The 17,584-nt window shown below is 37.1% G+C and overlaps 3 protein-coding genes across 4 annotated transcripts; 1 reads left to right on the plus strand and 2 right to left on the minus strand.

The window, feature by feature from the left end:
• Positions 1-260: 260 nt before the first annotated feature.
• Positions 261-3,504, minus strand: LOC112571106 (ubiquitin-like). 2 transcript variants are annotated; one of them, XM_025249917.1, is made up of 6 exons: positions 3,467-3,504; positions 2,816-2,918; positions 2,409-2,504; positions 1,612-1,750; positions 1,394-1,449; positions 261-456 (listed from the first exon to the last, which is right to left on the minus strand). In XM_025249917.1, the coding sequence occupies exons 1-6, from the start codon at positions 3,487-3,489 to the stop codon at positions 331-333; spliced, it is 543 nt and encodes a 180-aa protein (XP_025105702.1). In that variant the 5' UTR covers positions 3,490-3,504; the 3' UTR covers positions 261-330. The 2 variants fall into 2 exon arrangements, with proteins under 2 accessions (XP_025105702.1, XP_025105703.1); XM_025249918.1 differs by lacking the exon at positions 3,467-3,504 and having other exon boundaries at positions 2,796-2,854.
• LOC112571099 (E3 ubiquitin-protein ligase rnf8-like) lies at positions 2,892-14,168 on the plus strand. The gene is made up of 9 exons (XM_025249910.1): positions 2,892-3,042; positions 3,899-4,015; positions 4,656-4,894; positions 5,921-6,140; positions 6,986-7,222; positions 7,606-7,785; positions 8,109-8,313; positions 9,544-9,982; positions 10,262-14,168. The coding sequence occupies exons 1-8, from the start codon at positions 2,962-2,964 to the stop codon at positions 9,921-9,923; spliced, it is 1,659 nt and encodes a 552-aa protein (XP_025105695.1). The 5' UTR covers positions 2,892-2,961; the 3' UTR covers positions 9,924-9,982; positions 10,262-14,168.
• On the minus strand, positions 10,703-15,917 carry LOC112571103. Its single transcript, XM_025249913.1, has one exon. The coding sequence runs from the start codon at positions 15,691-15,693 to the stop codon at positions 14,788-14,790; it is 906 nt and encodes a 301-aa protein (XP_025105698.1). The 5' UTR covers positions 15,694-15,917; the 3' UTR covers positions 10,703-14,787.
• Between the last annotated feature and the right edge of the window lie 1,667 nt (positions 15,918-17,584).

Genomic DNA, 17,584 nt, shown 5'->3' on the forward strand with positions numbered 1-17,584 from the left:
AGAAAACAATTGTAATGGAGTGTTTGGTGTGCAAGAATTTCACTCTGCGTACTAGTTTTTTTCCCCCTGCAGGCAAAAGCGAGAATCTTCATACCTCCGAGTTCTCAAAATACCACACATACTTTTCAGGGCCTACACATTCTTCTCACAACCCAAATTTAGGAAATTTTCATCATGCACGTGCAGCATCCTTCTCATTTGTAAAACATGGCTTTACATACTCATTTTCACACAACGCTGAATAAAAACCAACCATAAAATTACGCTATACAGATTTACAGGGAAGCTCAAGAGGCAACCCTGCATTTATTTCATGAGGACTAGCAAAACTTATGAACGGGCATTAGGTCCCTTTCTGCGGCCAAAAGTGGCAACAACGTTGACAAAGCGTCGGTTGTACTGCATGCGGCGCTTAGCACGGCCAGTTTTTCTCTTCTTCTTTTCTTGCTTGTCAACCTATGGGAACCACAAAAATGTTAAATATTAACGTGATGCACAACAAAAAAAATGATGCTAGCCTCTTGCCCAAGACAAATCCCAAATTAACTAACAAGGGAAAGAGTGCTAAAATTAACTGGACATGCCAGTTCTGATGCCGATGGTCACAAAATCTCCGATAATGCAATCTGTTTGTTGCTTGTGCCTCAGTATTAAAACATTTTTTATTGATGGCAGCTGACCAAGAGATGCAAAAATAATAGGCAAGTGTAACAATAAAATCTTCCCCTGCCTTTTGTCAAAAGCTAAAACATTTCTCTAACATGTGAACTGGTGGAAGTTTGCCCTTTAAAAACTTTTATTCTAGGAATTGGCAGCAAAAACATTAAATGTACATTTAGTTCAAAATACTGCAGAGCTTTTCATTCCCCCAAAAATTAAAAATAGATGTTCGGTTTTCACCAGTTCCAAAGATGTTCAGCAAGTTATGATCATGAAAAGATTATGAAAGGGTAAGTCTGATAGCAGCATTAACTTTATCTCACAGGAGTCATTAAAAATTACTTGGACTGGAAACATATGCATCTTATCAAGTTCTGTTTGCCACTCTGTCAAGTACTGAAATCTGATTATTCTATTACCATTCATAGAAATTATCATTTTTAAAACTATGAAAGATTGTTTACAAAAAACATTTAAAAGCAATTGTCAAAAAGGAAATAAACTTGGCATGCTGAATCCGATGGTAAGCTGCAAAAGAATATTTAAGCAACTGTTTTCCAACATTTTGCCAGAAAGCACTTTTTAGTAATACATATGAACAAGACTTGAATGAACACGAGAACCGACAATGTACTAGAAGATAGGATGAAATGAGGAAAGGGTTAATAGTGAGGACAGAGAGTTGAATTAACATACAGAGGGAAACAAGCGAGCAGTATAGGGAAGCCCTTACCTTTGGTGTCTGCCCTCGTACTTTACCAGCACGAGCCAAGGAACCGTGAACTTTGCCTAAAGCATGAAAATAAAAATGATCATTGTGTGCTAGCTCTCAAATCATTAAGAAACAAAAGCATGGCATGCAACAATACTGAAACTTCAACTTTCAGCGTTTTTTTGTCAGTCTGATAAGCACATTATATGGTGTTAGGTCGTGTCAAGCAAAGAACTTACCTCCAAGCATTCGAACTTCCACCTCAAGAGTGGCAAGATCTTGGAATGATGACAGATTCATTTCATTCTCAAGTGGTTTGCCTGCACAGAAGACAGCTAGATCTTCACAAGCAAAGCCCTCCCGATCTGCAATTATAGCCTGAAACATAACGCAGATGTGCACTTAAAAAAAGGTAACGATCATTCTATAACCTTATTAAGATGCTGGGGAAAAACACATTAGAAATCATAGTTTAAGTGATGGCAGTGCCTATCTCTTCTCCCCAACCCTCAGACAGGTTGACTGGGGGACATTAGGCATCAAACATCAAGCTTTCAGTTTTGATGCCAAAGCTCTAACCTCCTGCCTATCCACTTCTCCAACGCCAAGACAAAATGGGGAGGGGGGGAGGAATTACATGGCAACTACACTGTGCAAACACAACTGAGTATACAACAGGTGGACAGACAACATTTGATTGGTACTTTTTATACTGAATGACTAAAAAAATGTAACCAATAGTTAACGAAGAAATACATACTACAGCCAAATGTGCAGTGGCGTAGGAAGAAGTGGGAGGAGAAATCGGCCACTCAAAAAAAAATATACTAAGGGGACAAGAATGTGAATATCAGTTCACTGTCAGCATGGAGGTTGCCCCCACTTACTCAAAGCTGAGCATCTTCCTACGCAACTGATACAGCAAATATTTGCCATCATATCAGTTATAATTCTACATAATGACCTAAAGTGAGAAAATCATGAGATAGCACACTGTAATGGATTTTGTCAAAAACAACAGAAAACACTAACTAACCTTTACATCGTTGATGGTGCAATGAGGTTCCACATCCAATGTGTGGGTAGTGTGCAACGCACGGACAAACAGCTGCATGATTACTTCTAGATTGGACTAAACAGAAAAGTATATAAGTTATATTAATAATAGAAATACACGAATTAAACGAAAGTTCAATAGTATGTATAATATACTTGAAACTGCCTGCGTAATATACTGTAATAAATGTAGTAGCACTGTTGAATCGAACATGCGCTTTATTTTGTCATACCTTTTATTTTATTTTCTGTGTACACTGACAGAAACATATGTACAATACGCAATTAATTCGAGAAGTACGATGTCTAAAGTTGACAGATGTATGATTAAGAAAAATTTAGGCATGGAATACAGGTATATAATTACATAAATAGTTCAAAGCATACACGTGTAGGCCGTACAGTCTCCTCGCAGGAAAGCGGAAAGAACGCTCGCAAGGGCTTATGGGACGATTTGTGTGCACCAACAGTGATGACGTCAAGAGAAACGCTGCGCGGAAAGAACCAAATGACCGAGAGCTCGCTGATCTGAAATGGCTCAAGTCGTTCCTTGCCTTGTACGATTAGGCGAAAATCATAAAAAATATCGACATCTGCCACTGACCCAAGACAAGGTTGTGTTTGTATCTTAATTGTCCCATTCCTAATCACAAACTAGATCGAAGTGTTTGTAAGTTTCTTGTGTAACAGTTTAAATCAAATCTTACTACACCCAAATAGGCAGGCATGAAGAAAATGGGGACTTTCAGTTTAGCTGATACGTAACTGAGAATATTAATGGTTGTGTCACACTGCTTTCATAATAACATAAGCAGTTTACTTATATAGCACCTTATCCCAACCCTTTTGCCAAGCACATTGCACTTTACACAACACTGTAATCCAGTCGTTAAAAAATGTAAACAAAGTAAAATTACATATAAATTTAAAAAAATCGAGCACTCAACTCAAGCATTTCACAAAACAGTGTGAATTGGAAGCAAGTAATGGTGAGGTGGAGTTTTCAGTTAAGCGTTGAATGATTCAAAGGATATATACCTCAGCAGACAGCAGTCATACATATGGACACAAATCGACAGTGAGGCACAGGGTTGTTTATTTTTGGCACGTACTCATATTACAGGTTGATGTTGCATCAATGCAGAACAAGACTCAAGAAATAAAAAAAAAAAAAAAAAAAGAGGGTACATTCTGTGGTGGTGACACAGAGATCCAGAATTTAAATCATTGGAAAACGTAGTGAGACAAGTAAATAAAGTGGTCCAGAGTTGAAAATGGAAAAATAACAATGAAGTGGAGAAGATGGCATAGATATGGCAGTAGAGACTACTAAAGCCTCCAAAAAAAAAAAAAAAAAATCTGGTCAAGATTTAAAACTTTCAACATGCTAAAATTGTGATTTCAAGGTTTGCTGTTTGAAGTTTTAAATGCAGAACATGTTAATAGCTTCAGTTTTATTTTTCACAATAGGTCAAGATTGGACGTGCACCAGACACAACATACTGTATATTGTCAACCTGGATATCGCGATACCATGCAACTATTGAAAAGCAAGAAGATGGGTCGTGGATTCTAACAGACAATAAGGTTTGTCACTGGAATACCTTTGAGATCATCTTAGGCAGGAAACCCAGTAGCATGAATTAGCTTAGCTAATTCTACTATAATTAGGGTCAATAAAGTTTCTAGGCCCTGTTTATGTAGCAATTATGATAGAGTATTTATAATCAAGCTCAAAGCTGTCAGTGAATTAATGCACTTAAATGTCTGAGGCAGATAGTGCTGAGGAAAAGTTTTTTTTTGACAACTCGTTGCTTACCAAAAAATTTACACTTTGCTCTTTTAACATGGTGAAGTTAGCTTCAGTTCACCCTGATTGTATGTGTGTGTGTTGTACATGTACTTAAAAAACGAAATATGAAAGTATAATTAACTAGCTTGTATGGCATCTAGGTAAAGAGCCTTTGACACCATTTCAGATAGAAATAATTATGGTAACAGAACTGGTTTGATATAAGATGTGGTGAATTGTAAGTGATTCAGAATTTGTCATGAAAGGGATAAGAAACAGAGCATTTTGATTTGAAAGGAGCAAAACAAATGATACAATCTCTCATTTAACAGTCTAAGACTTATCCTAAAAGGATAACAGTTGCACAAATGAAGAATGCAGTTGTCACACTCTTCATTCTTTTCATGATATGAATGAAACGAAATTTTCTTCCAGAGTCTGAATGGGATTGCAATAAATGGGACTCAGTTGGAACCGCTCACCCCTTACACCTTAAAAGAAGGAGATGTGGTCCAGTTTGGGGTCCCCAGATCTTCAGGCTTGGAGCCAGAGTTTGTGTACAAATATTTTTCTTCAATGAAAATAAGAATAGAATCCAAGAAAAGATCATTGTCTTCAGATCAGGGTGCTGAGCCCAAGCGGTTCTGTGAAGATTCACCTACAAGCGTCATAAGGTTAGACTAAGTCCATGGGTGTGCAGATGTCTGCACCATGCATGAGCACATTTCCACACTTTCTTGTGCTTTAGATGGTATTGATGAAAAACCTGGAAGAATGTTTCTTTTTCTCTTTTCAGTCATTCTCATTTTGTAGGTAGACTTAGATTATTATTATTAGTATGATAGTATGCTGAATTACTTCTTTTCTTCATTCTATGCAATGGCTGCTAATTGGTGCTTGCATTTAGTGCAAAGTATCTGTGTTCAGCTTTAATTTCTGAACTTCTCCCATAAGACCCAGCCAGAAAATCTTGCTGTTCATCTGACCAGTCCATACTATCTACTCCTTTCACCAATAATGTATTAGTTTATTCCTTGTTGCTCCTTTGAGGAGCATAGGGCCGCAGCAACACAATAATGTATGGTTCCCAACTTTTTAGCTATGGTGCAGCATAGCAGTAGATCTCCCTTCCCATTTACGTATGCTACATCCCACTATTGGGTCTTTTTTTAAACTTACATTAACTACACATCTTTTCTGCACTACTTCTAAAGACAGTTCACTTACTGCCTCTAACCAGTTCTCTGGGTTTTTTAAAGTTCTGTTTAAATATATATCTGGGTTAGTCTGTTCTACTGATATCCTTTGTTGATTACTTTTTATCTCTTTGTCATTACTGTTAGCTCTGTATCTCCACTGTCGTTTGCACTTCATTCTCATTGTTGCCTGGGCTGTCAGGTGGCACAATAGTTATCTCCTGTCCCCAGTGCAGTGAAAGTTGGCTTTCCTGGGTTCAGCTCTTGTCTCAGGATGCCATTCTTTATCTGCATGTGGCATCTGTTTACAAGGCTGGCTGCGTTACTGCGATATGGCTTATTTGCTGGTTCAGCATAAAACACTATTTTCCCCCCTCCCCCACTTCATCATTGCCCATTTTTCCTTCCTGTACTATATGTATCAAGCAGTGAGTGCATGCTCCAGTATGAGTGTGATTGCATCTTTATTATTTTATATAGCTATCTTATAATTATCTTATATAGTTTACAAAGTTCAGAAGAAGAGAAGAAGAAAACTGGAGATAAACTGCTCTTGGAAATGTACGAAGATCAGGTCCGTGCCCTTACTAGAAAGCTGGAGGAAAAAGAAGAAGAAAAGACAGCTGTGGAGCAACAGCTAGAAACAGAGAGGAAACAGCGAGTAGCAATTGAGCAGATGCACAAAGAGCAAGAAGAAAGAGTCCGCGAACTCAATGCCAAGAAGGTTGGCACATTTTGTATCAAAACTGTCAAGACTTTAAACACTACTTTAGAGCTCATGTGATAAAAGTGCTTAATACAGAAATATGACCAATAGAAGTGTAAGTTTATGTACACATATTTATATAAAAAATTCTTTTTTTTTTTTTTCACCTTCTCATCATTACCATTTCAAGATGGCTGACTTCCTGGTAGCGTAACAATGAGTTTTTGTGCTCATTGGATCTCCATCTATATGATGGTATCTACGTATTCGTCTGATTATTTATATAACAGTTTACCTGTCTCGAGATCAGCACTTACTTAAACATCATTGGCTTAAGATTTCTCCGTGATTTTGTCTTTGGATCTATCATTTGCCAGTGCCTACCAACTGTATTGGCTTGTTTTCAACTTTGAATTAATTTGCCTATGCAAGTCTCCACATGTTATCTACTTTAATTTTGATCTCCTTACCCATACTGGCATAAGGTTGATACCACTCATTTTTTTTACCAGATCAGCTTCACAAGGACTAACAATCATGCTGTTCCACCATGATGAACACTCCCTAAATCTATTATTTACCTTTTATTCCATCCATCTTGAATCTTGAAGCCAGGGGGCGCTACTACGTAGCCTGAGCCCGGCTCACTTTTGGTGATGCATTGGATGAAGTTTATGTGTAAGAGGGTATAGGTCTGAATTAAATGTTGTTATATAGGTGTGTTTGTTTATATAAATACATTATGTTATGTTATTATGTGAACAAAAGAAAAATTTCTGTTCTGGATTATGCCTGGTACAGACAATTGATATTTATGATGTTAATTTATTGTTCTGAAGGAAATATTGAAATCTGTATCCTAGAGACAATTGGAAGAAGAAAGGGCACGTATTGAAGAGCAAATGCAACAAGAATTACAAACCAGACTTGAAGAACAAGAGAAACAGCTTCAGGCGCAAATGAAAATGCAGCTGCTTGCACTGGCCACCGAGAAGCAGGAGGTGGAGAAACGGTTGCAGCAAGAAATGGAGAAGGCAGTTCAGGAGAAGGACCGTGAGTTACAAGAGAAGCTTCAAGAAGAAAGAGATCGATTGCAGAGGGTAATCCTTCTTGTTGGACATCTTGGTTGTTGTGCTGATTTCTGTCCTGCATACAGAGTTGAGGTGTATCAGACCTGCTGGATTATACATTAGGTGCATTCTAGATCAAATTGTGAACGTTTTCCATTATACAACGAAAACTATTGTCATTGATCTTCAGTACAAGAGACCCCATCGTTCACACATTATGTATGCATTTCCAAAAGGGGTTTATTCTTCAAAACTTTGTAATCTTCATAAGCTGTGAATAAAATAGTAAGACGTGTTTTGCCAATGAGTGGCGAGGGTCAAAGTACTCAACATAATTTGAAACACATTGTCATAGGCATTTATTTTATACTATTTTCTGGCTTCATTTTTATTTATTATTTTTTTTCATGCAGGTTATAGAATTAAAGGAGTTGCAGCAGAAAGCACTTGAGAATCAGCTTCTTTTGAGTCACAAAGAAAATGAGAATGCTGTAAAAGAAAAGCTCAGAGAAAAAGAATCCATTTTATCAGAATTTGCCAATACCATGGAAACAGAATTACAGTGTGTGATCTGCAGTGAGCTTTTTGTTCAGGTTAGATAAAACCAGCTTACTAAAGTTTTTTTGATATTAAACAGTATACATGTAGTTTTTGAAGAAACACTCATAAAAACCAAGACATAGCTCTCAAGTTGACTATATGCAACATTTGTATATGTAAGCCTCAGTTTTAACAATTGTTATATTGTTTACAGATCAAAAGTTGTGTATTTTAAGTTCCCACTTTGTTATGCTATACATAATTGTTCAAATTTCTTAAACTTAAGGATTGAAATTTCTTTTGTGTCATCAATGTCTTATTCTTAAATATTTTGTATTAAAGCATGTATTTTGTTTATTGTATTTATATGTTGCAGGCTACATCTCTCAACTGCTCACACGCTTTTTGTGCAGTTTGCATTAAGCAGTGGCTGGCTGTGAAAAATGAATGTCCCAGCTGTCGAACTCCAGTGACATCAAGTGTTCGGTCTATTGTCCTTGACAATTACATTGATTGTATGGTGGATCAGCTCAGCTTGGAACTCAAAGAGCGACGTCTGCAGCTGGTGGAAGAACGTCTTGGTAATGATATTCCTTTTAGATAGTATTTTACAATGTAAACATCGTTGAACTGAAAAAATTTTTATGATGCAAAACATTTTTGTTAGAGTGATGGCCCTTCGCCTAAGTGGCTAGAGGGGGCAGCTCTTCATCACATTTTGTCTTGCCCATTAATCTGCGTCAGGTTTTGTGTGAGTAGGTGATCCATGGATCTGTGACATCATCGCCTATATTTCTTGATTGGTTTCTGTGTCTTCACCACTTGTCTTATTTTTCTGGTGCATTTTCTTTCATTTGTAACGTCTGCACCATCTATTTTAGATCTGCACATCAGTGTTTATTTTTAGATTTTGATTCTTTTTCTGCAATCGTTCCAACAAGCTGTGATGTTGTCCTGTCATAGCAGGATTTGTTGGCAGTAAAGTTGACAAAAATACCTTGACGAATTCAGTAGTAAGCATCAGTGTTGTGAAATGCTATCATTTTCCCTTGGACTACAGGAACATACCTGAGAATATCAACATTTCCAGTCCATCGCTTGCTGATCCCAAAGTTAAAATACAGTAACTGAAACCACAACTGTTTCTAGCTTTGTGTGCAGTTAAGTTCACACAGGATTCTTCTACATTCATTGTTCCGAATGACAGGTAACAGAGCACCATGGCCGTTCTGGTAGAAATCCTTGACTTCAACACAGGCCTTGTTTTAAGCATTGCCACTTTGTCATTGTGTAACCTCCAGGACCTGGGCTGGCTGTACCGCTGGTCACCTGCTGCTGATGATAAAAAAAATCCTTTGCAGCAATTTCTTGGCATGGTGATGACAGTGCGGTGACATGTTCAGTCTGTACTTAGGCTGCCTGCTGGTGGTGGTGTTCAACGGCTACAAGGTCATCAGGGAAGGGCCAGTAAAAAATGCCTTCTCCATCAGGCCATATTGTTTTCTGATGAGATTTTCCTATTCTCCTCAACGTTTCAAGATTTGAGCTGGGCCTAGGATGTGTTCCACAAAAGAAACATTTGAATGAAAACAGTAATGGAGCAGACGTTCCCATCTCAGAGGGCTCCAAAACACATCTATAGTGATTTTACAACTGTTTTTGAGCATCCGTTCTTATTATGTTTTTGTGTATTTCTTTTTAGTAAAGCGCTTTGAATAAAGGCTGCCTTTTAAGGCGGGAAAAAAGCACTCTATAAATCAACATATATTATTATATTTTGAACAACTTAAAAAAAAAAATCTCCTTTTCAGAAATCCTAGCCAAGATGCAGGATGTAGAAAGGAAGACCATTGCTGGATCCTCAGGAAATAGAAGGGGAAGGACTAGAGGACAAAGGGGCAGGATGCGGGGCAGGTCACGAGGCAGAGGACAGCAGCGAAGGGAGCAAAGGGCCTCTGTAGCGGTATCAGCTTCTTTCATAGCAGCCACAGCAGCTGTCACAGCACATGAAGCACCTGCAGCCGAGCACCAAGAAACAGCTGCACCTCATTCAAGCATCATCCTAGTTAGTGATGAGTCTGAAGAGTCAGATTACGAGGAAACAGAGTTTTTTAATGAAGAAGAACTTGATGTCATGGTTACCTCGAGTGATGACGAGGAAAGTGAAGATTCAGATATTTCTGAATGGTGATAACTTTGTTGGAGAGCATGGTGCTTACTACAGTCGACCTGGTCGATGTTTCAAATGTGGTGAGTACCTGTGAATCTCTCCACTTAAACTGCAATATGGAGCCATTTTGTTATGCTTTAGTTTTAGATAAAGTTGTCAATGGGGTTTTATGGAACACTCATAATGTATAGCTGCCATGTTCTCATTAATCTTTATAAGCTTTTATCTTTCTTTCAATGCTTTCGAAAGCAAAATATTTTTCTGACTCATTGTGTCCTCTCTGTGTACACTTTTAAGTCTGCCATTACTGTTACACAAAATGCTAACCAGATTCCAAACTGTACAATTTTTATTTTCAGGTTGCAGAGGACACTGGGCCAGTTTATGCCCTTTCTGACCAACAATGCCAGTATTTTTCTTTCTTTTTGTTTTTTTTCTTAGGTGGGTGGGGGGCCTTAGACTGAATTTCATTTGGGATGTGCTCATGGCCAATTACTTTTCTTAAATTACCTTTCCTATTTCTAAATGAGATTTTTTTCTCCTCTAAAAATAAAGCCTTGTTTTCTACATCGTGAGGTATACATTTTGAAAAAACACAAAACTGAATAGGAAGAGCACATCTCCATTTTTCTGTTTTTTTTTATTATTGTGATGGATAAATACAAGTATTCAGACTGCTGTAGCATGCTCTGTATTTTCACATGTCTGTCCCAGGAATGCTATATCACCAAATATAATAGCATGCACATAGATATGTGTCAGGAAATGGGGAGCTCCTGTATCACTGCTCTTTTTTTTTAAACTAAAGCATTGATAAGAAGCAAAAGCTAGAATAAATCAAGGTAATACCAGTGAAGCTTTATATGCTCTTACTACATGTGTTACCAAAGCACTGTACTATTTAAATTCTGCAAATTACGTAAAAGTTAGGAAGTTCTAGGTGTTAACATTCCTAATTATATTTGAGTTTATGAAATAAAAAGTGTGCAAAATGGATTCTTCACTATCCTTTTATAAGATAATTTATTTAATGAATGTATTCATAAAAAGGGATATTTTTTCCCAAGTTTCTTTATAAATACAAATATACAAAATTCAAATAACTACATATACTTTAAACAAGAATAATGGGTGAATCACAAATCTTATACCTTCACCAGACAATGATCAGAAACTGTCCATGTGTAGAAGTGTAAATTTATGCATTTGCATGCCAGCTGGCTGTTTGATTCTCAGGAACTGCACAGCTCAGCTTGACAAAGATAATGTAAGGTTTTCTTTCTCATGATTAATGTATAATAATATCTATTACCATCCTTTGTAACAGTTTTGGAGTATGGCTACAGGCTATATAAAAGCTTACTGGAAAATACACGTCATAGGAAAAATGAAAGAGCGCATTTTCTTCAAAGATTCTTTTGTTTTGAGTTTGGCAATGAAATTTCTGTAAATTTCATATTTTATTATAGTGGTTTGATATTCTGCGACTTTTGAATGTGGATATGAGACCAAGGCTATGCCTATGCTGGGTGATGCAATAAAAAAGTATTTCAAAGAGTTCTGTGTAGTTATGAAAGATTTATTTTAAATACACTTCAATTGAACAAATATAGATTTTTCACTAAATACTGTTTATATTTTAGATCACACACACTTGTATATGGTTCTCAGCTAATCAAGCCAGAGTGTTTTCTTTTGAACCTTGTAATTTTCCTAGATATTTTAGCTAATTACTCAAGTTTAAAACTACTGTGTATAAACATTGTGAATGTCATGAGTTACAAACAGCATGCCAACAATCAAAAGGTAGCAACATCCTCTAACAAAACATTAAGTATTTTGAGTACAGACGATTGTCAGAGCTTTGGTGTTCAAGTCTCTGTTTATTATCCAGTTAACGAAGTATCATTCAAAAGGCACGAACTTCACTTTTAAGTGGCATGTGGCCATGTACTGTGGACTTTCATCAGCTGTTTATGTCTAAAGGCTCAGTGTGTGCTGTGATTATGCACCTTGGAATACTAAATGTGCGGTTCAAATGCAGATACTATGCAACCTTTGTCACCATCATATTTAAATCAGGTGCTGTACTTGAATGCATTGGCGTAAAAAGCAAGTCTAGAGTTATCATGGATAAAACAAACATAGTAGTATTTAAAAATGATGGCTTTATCAAAGATTGTGAAAAATGGTACCATTAAAAAATTCTCTTATTATATATCTAATATACATATATCCTCCACGAATATCGGAATCTTAGATACCTCCTCTAGGGGACAGACGTTAGAACACAGCCTCTTTTTTCTGTTTTGCAAGCTCTTAGGTTAGCAATTTTCTCCATGTAAGGTTAGTGGCTCCTAGCTGTTTACTAGGGCCAAATACTACGGCTATTGACAATTTATAAAAAGAAATTACTAATACAAATCTATAAAAATACTCTTCTGTGACAGAGTTAATTCAAAGTATTGGAAAGGATGTTAAATGACATTAGGTGAATGTGTTAGATTCCTTGTTTATAAGGATTATTAAATACTAGTGCATATTATTAACATTACCTGACCGCAGATTCGCAAAGCAGTGTTTTAAGATGCTGTATTTGTAAGATAAGGCTGACAGATTTAACTAGGCCTCTCAGGTTAGAATTGTACTATGTAGTCATATTTTTGGATATATTTGGAAAATCCAGATGATTGGCAATTTTCCTGTTTATAGGTAGAATGAAAAAGATTTATGGATTGTTTCCATCAAAAATGGTATGATTCAGTTTTATCTCTTCCTAAATATTAGGATTATCATCCTTATTTAATTAGAGCACTAGATATAAACCAGGTGTTATGACATAACACTGATGTGCTTGTGTCCTTGAAGATGTAACTGTTAAGCCCTTAATGGAATCACTCATTTTAACCAACACAGAATGTGAGTATTGTGATTATTGAAGTGTGGAAGACCTGTACCTCTTTCTGTCAATATGTCCTAAATATTTAGCTGTATGTAACAGATGTATTTCACTTTTCTACCAAAGCTTCCTACCCTTTTAAGATTCATCTGTATAGGAACCTGAAGGTTTATGTAGCCATTAAAGTTGACCTATATATAACAAAATGCTTTAGAATAAGAACTCTACAACTATGTACTCTAAATAAGATTATGCAGCGTTGAGTGTCAATATCTTGTTTTGTTACACTGTAGACCCTTGATACAAAAGAAGCGATGCTTACGTACAGCGATCAATTATTAATATACATGTAACCAGCAGTATTTGATGTTGATATGGGCCAGATGGCCTTCCAAAATATGAATTTGTTATTAGTATTATATTATTACACTTATATATACAATCATAATGCCCGTAAAAAGAAAAAAAGTCACATTCAAAGTTTTTCAATGTTCTTAAACATTTTAATGTTTGTACAGTACATCTGAAGGTTTCTGACAACAAAACTTATTAATTTGTAAATTATATCTATTTTAATGCATAAATAACAAACTGGAAAGACATCCTGGTCAGAATAAAACTGAAATTAGTTCTTGCCATTTCTGTCAAGGAGAAAGAGAAATCAAGCATTTAAAAATCAAGAAATATTTTTTTTACTCTTGCTACACAGTTTGCATTTGCAGATGTGAACGTCTTCATAATTACATGTATAGCTCAATTGCATCGTCATCCATATTGAATGAGTTATTTAGTATCTAATCCAGGGGTGGGCTTAGTTTTCTTTTTTTTGCCTGTCTCAAAATTCTAAGCTATGCGGTGGGCTGGTAAAATACGAAAAAGCCAGTCCAGGTGACAACACAACAAACCTAGTGATAACAGAATGGACAACAAACGAGTACATAATGATGTTGACTTAATGAATCTATTGTTAAGTGAAGCTCACAATAAAACTTTAAAACCAGCTTTTGCTTTGAAGGCAGCTGCTCCCAATATTCTCTAATGACTACATCAAACATGTCAGCTGTGTTGTTATCTTTGTACTTTGTGCTAAAATGTCACGGACTGCCGATTTCTAATGTTGTTGTACTTGATAAATTAAATTTCCATCAAATTAACCTAGGATGAATAAAAAAATGAAAACAAGTGCACTTCATATTTTTGCTAATGGGCCAGGCCAAAGACGTCCACTGGCCGCATCTGGCCTGTGGGCCATAGTTTGCACACTCCTGGTCAAGTGTCTGTTACTTTAGTTGTAAAGAACAAGAAGCAGAATGCTTCAAGTAAACACAGTGATTTTGAATAAAGTTACAGTCACCAAATACATTCAACATTTGACTTTTGACCAGCATTTTTGTTTCGCTCTTTGCAAGCTTTCTTATCCATCTCTGTAATCACTTTCACTTTTCTAAGATTGTCCAGCTGAAAAATAGCATGTCAAGTCATTCCTCTCAGGAGTAACACCAATGGTAGAGTTATATTTTCTTCCTGGCCACCAGAACATTGCACTCTCTACTAGTTGGGGGCAAAAAAATGTATAAAGTAGCTTAACTATATATTTCTAAGAAAATAAAATCTAGAAAGAGAGAGAGTAGTGGATTTAGGGACTAGCCCTGATCAGACTCTTGATTTTTCTCCTCAGAAGTAAATGGACACGTACAACTTTAACATTCATCATTTTCTAATGGTACTCAGGTGTGAGCTCACAGATCTGTAAGTGTTCTTCACTTCATACGTCTTTAGTGCTATCATGTATATTATCTAAAAACCTTTCATCCCTATCCATTTATATAAACAACACCAGTCTGGGAAATGTTTGCAAGTGTGCACTAATACATTAGAAACAATCCTCAAATAGCTTTCATTTTCCATCACAAAACAGTGGCAGCAAAAAAAGAAAATCAAAAGGTGGAAACATCCTTCAACAAAGTACAGTTTGAGTACAGATGATTATGTCATAGCTTTGGTGTTCAAGCCTCTCTTCATCATCCAGTTTAAGAAATATCTTCCAAAAGGCACATACATCGCTAATGTGAAAAGGGACCTTAAAAACAGCACTCTCAGATAGTCTTTCACACTGAGCCGAGGATGAGGGACACCACAAGCATCATAGCTGATAGCTAGAAATGCTTGAAGACTGAATAAAGGCCTACCATTTATTAAATAGGTTATGCCATCAATCAGAGCTTGTGCCATTGGCCTAAAGTGTTGTGGAGGGTTGTTTAATGCAGGAATTAGGATATCTACTTCAATTTCTTTGCAGATTTCTAATACTTGACTCGCTTTTCCTTTGCAGATATTGTTATCGTCTCTAATACCAAGAAGATAGCCGACACAGTACCAAAAGTATATATAGCTATCAATGTCTTCGCTGGAGTAGCTGATCCCAAAGTCTTTAGGATACATGATGATGATACCAATAAAACCACACTGTACCAGAGACATGTCATACTGTGATAACTGCATCCCTTCATAACGTCCACTATTCATCATGTTGGTGCGAGTGTCATTGTGCATTTTTCGTACTTGCAAAATGGATTCTCTGGCTTTGGATTGTGGATTCCATATGTCCCCAAAATGCCAGAGAGCCACATGATGAAATGTCTGTAAATATCGCTTTAGCGCCTTCTTGGCTTCGTCTGATCTTCCGGTGAAAACAAGTGGCGTAAGGAGGTTCTCAACACTCAGACCACATATCAAGGAAGTAAGCATGGCTAATGTACAGGAAAATATATTGTTCTGATAAAATAGTCGCCCCCGGTCAAACTTTGCTCTGTCGAAACCGTCAGGGAAGCTCTCTGGCATTCCACTGTCACCAGCATGCAAGCCAGTCTCTTTGAAATGTTTTAAATACATTTACGCTGTAACCAAATAAAAATAACGATGGCGATATCCGGGACTGGGAATCGGCGATGTCAAACGTGATATGGCTAGAACAACGAAAATATATTTACACAAAATCTCGATGAAATTCGCCGGTAATAATAACTAAAACCAGAGTGCATTGGTGTTAAGTCAGTAGAGAATCGAGGTAAGTAGCACGTAACTCGTAGCCAAAACATGCAGTTACATCCCCTGAAGCAGTTGTTGTGGGAGTGACTTGCCCTTGAAGTCACTATTTTCGTATCTAAGACTAGGGGACCGACTACGAGCGTCCATGGACAGACATTTGCAGGCTGTTTTCAAAAGGAAAAATATACAGTCTGTTATACACAACGATGTGCATGAAACAAAAGATCGTCGTTGACCGACAAATTCCGACAACTTGGAAGTAGCCAATACAATCGTGATCTCGTATTACTTTATATAAAATGCAATGAAACGTACGTACACTTACCTTACAATACATACACACACAACGCTCGACGACCCCCGCTGATGACGATTAGGATGAAGAGATTTGTAGCTGAATCGAATCGGAGGGGCACAGGTTCAGAGGAATGTCACCAAGAGGGTTATAAATAAAGATGGCGAAAGAAGACTGTTAATTGTTTTCTCCCGTTTACCTGGCCATTTTTAGATGTTGAATTTGAGGGAAAGTGGTTCCACCTCGCGGTGATTTTGCAATGTGGGGGTGGGGATGTTTGGGGTGTGTGGGTGGAGGGAGGGAGGGAGAACCATTATTAGAGCAATTGTTTTTCTCTCATGTATGACGCTTTTTTCTGCTTCAAGTGACAAGCAGTCCAGTAATACGAGTTCGTGGTTCTACAGTTTGTTGAAAACAAGCACAAAGATTTCAAGAAAAGAACAACAACAAATTAAAAACAAAAAAAAAACAAAAAACAAAACAAAAACAAAAACAAAAACCAACACAACTATGTGTTATGCAGTTCACACACACACACACACACACAAAATACAAAGAAAATGTTATTTAAGACTTGATTTTAGTAAAGCTTGTATTAGCTGTAACAGCTTCTGCTGTACAGTCTATTGTTCATTTAATTTCATCAGGATAAAGACTATTTTTTATGAACCAAGTCACCCAAAGAGTGCCAAGCTGCTGTTCTGGATGGAGCATAATATCAGTATATATTGGCTTAGATGAGTCTGTGATTGTATGCAAACTATTATATTCTCGTCATCAGCATGTAGTTGGTTTTCACCTAGGCCAAATTAATCTACAGTTCTTCCCCATCATGTTTACTCGTGTGGGTTGATGTTGGCATTGCAGCCACCTAATAAAGCTTAAATGTCTTTCCTTGGTATGACTGTATGACCTAGCTGATCGTATAACTCATCCACTTCATCATCTCCGTACATGGGTGTCGGAACATAAACTGAGACAATGGTGACGTATTGTGAGGTCTAGCAGGGACGTGAATGGAGATCAGCCTGCTGGATATAGGTAGACAACTGATGATGGCTCCGATCATTTCTCTATCTGCGAGGAAGCCTACATCATTCTCGTGTCTATAGTTTCCTCCTCTCTGTACCAGATCCTGTGTCCTTCCTCCGTTTTGTCTCCCCAGGGCCTGCCTATCTGACATCTGTCAGACTACTGTGCAGCTGGTAGTATAAAAGGTTCTCCGATAAATTCAGTTATTTTAGAGGATGTTCTTAAATTTACAAATATCTGTCATCTTTAAAATGTGTAATCTCAATTTCTCATGGGTTTTAGTTGTTTCTCTTCCTCACCTCGACTATTTCTGTACAGTTGCACTTTTTTCAACTTCTCTCGAAACAGGTGTGACTCGAAACCTAACAACGCAGATGATGAAAGAGAGAAGAGGCGCAACATATCCCA

The sequence above is a fragment of the Pomacea canaliculata genome, linkage group LG8 (assembly GCF_003073045.1).
Source record: "Pomacea canaliculata isolate SZHN2017 linkage group LG8, ASM307304v1, whole genome shotgun sequence".
NCBI lineage: Eukaryota > Metazoa > Mollusca > Gastropoda > Architaenioglossa > Ampullariidae > Pomacea > Pomacea canaliculata.

Coding starts and splice junctions, on each gene's coding strand:
- LOC112571099 (XM_025249910.1), top strand. CDS start 2,962: ATGGCTCAAGTCGTTCCTTGCCTTGTACGATTAGGCGAAAATCATAAA. Junction 3,043..3,898: donor TGCCACTGACCCAAGACAAG/GTTGTGTTTGTA, acceptor TTTTCACAATAG/GTCAAGATTGGACGTGCACC. Junction 7,786..8,108: donor GCAGTGAGCTTTTTGTTCAG/GTTAGATAAAAC, acceptor TATATGTTGCAG/GCTACATCTCTCAACTGCTC.
- LOC112571106 (XM_025249917.1), bottom strand. CDS start 3,489: ATGTATGACTGCTGTCTGCTGAG. Junction 2,505..2,815: donor AGACTGTACGGCCTACACGT/GTATGCTTTGAA, acceptor TTTTCTGTTTAG/TCCAATCTAGAAGTAATCAT. Junction 1,751..2,408: donor GCACCATCAACGATGTAAAG/GTTAGTTAGTGT, acceptor GTTATGTTTCAG/GCTATAATTGCAGATCGGGA.
- LOC112571103 (XM_025249913.1), bottom strand. CDS start 15,693: ATGTATTTAAAACATTTCAAAGAGACTGGCTTGCATGCTGGTGACAGT.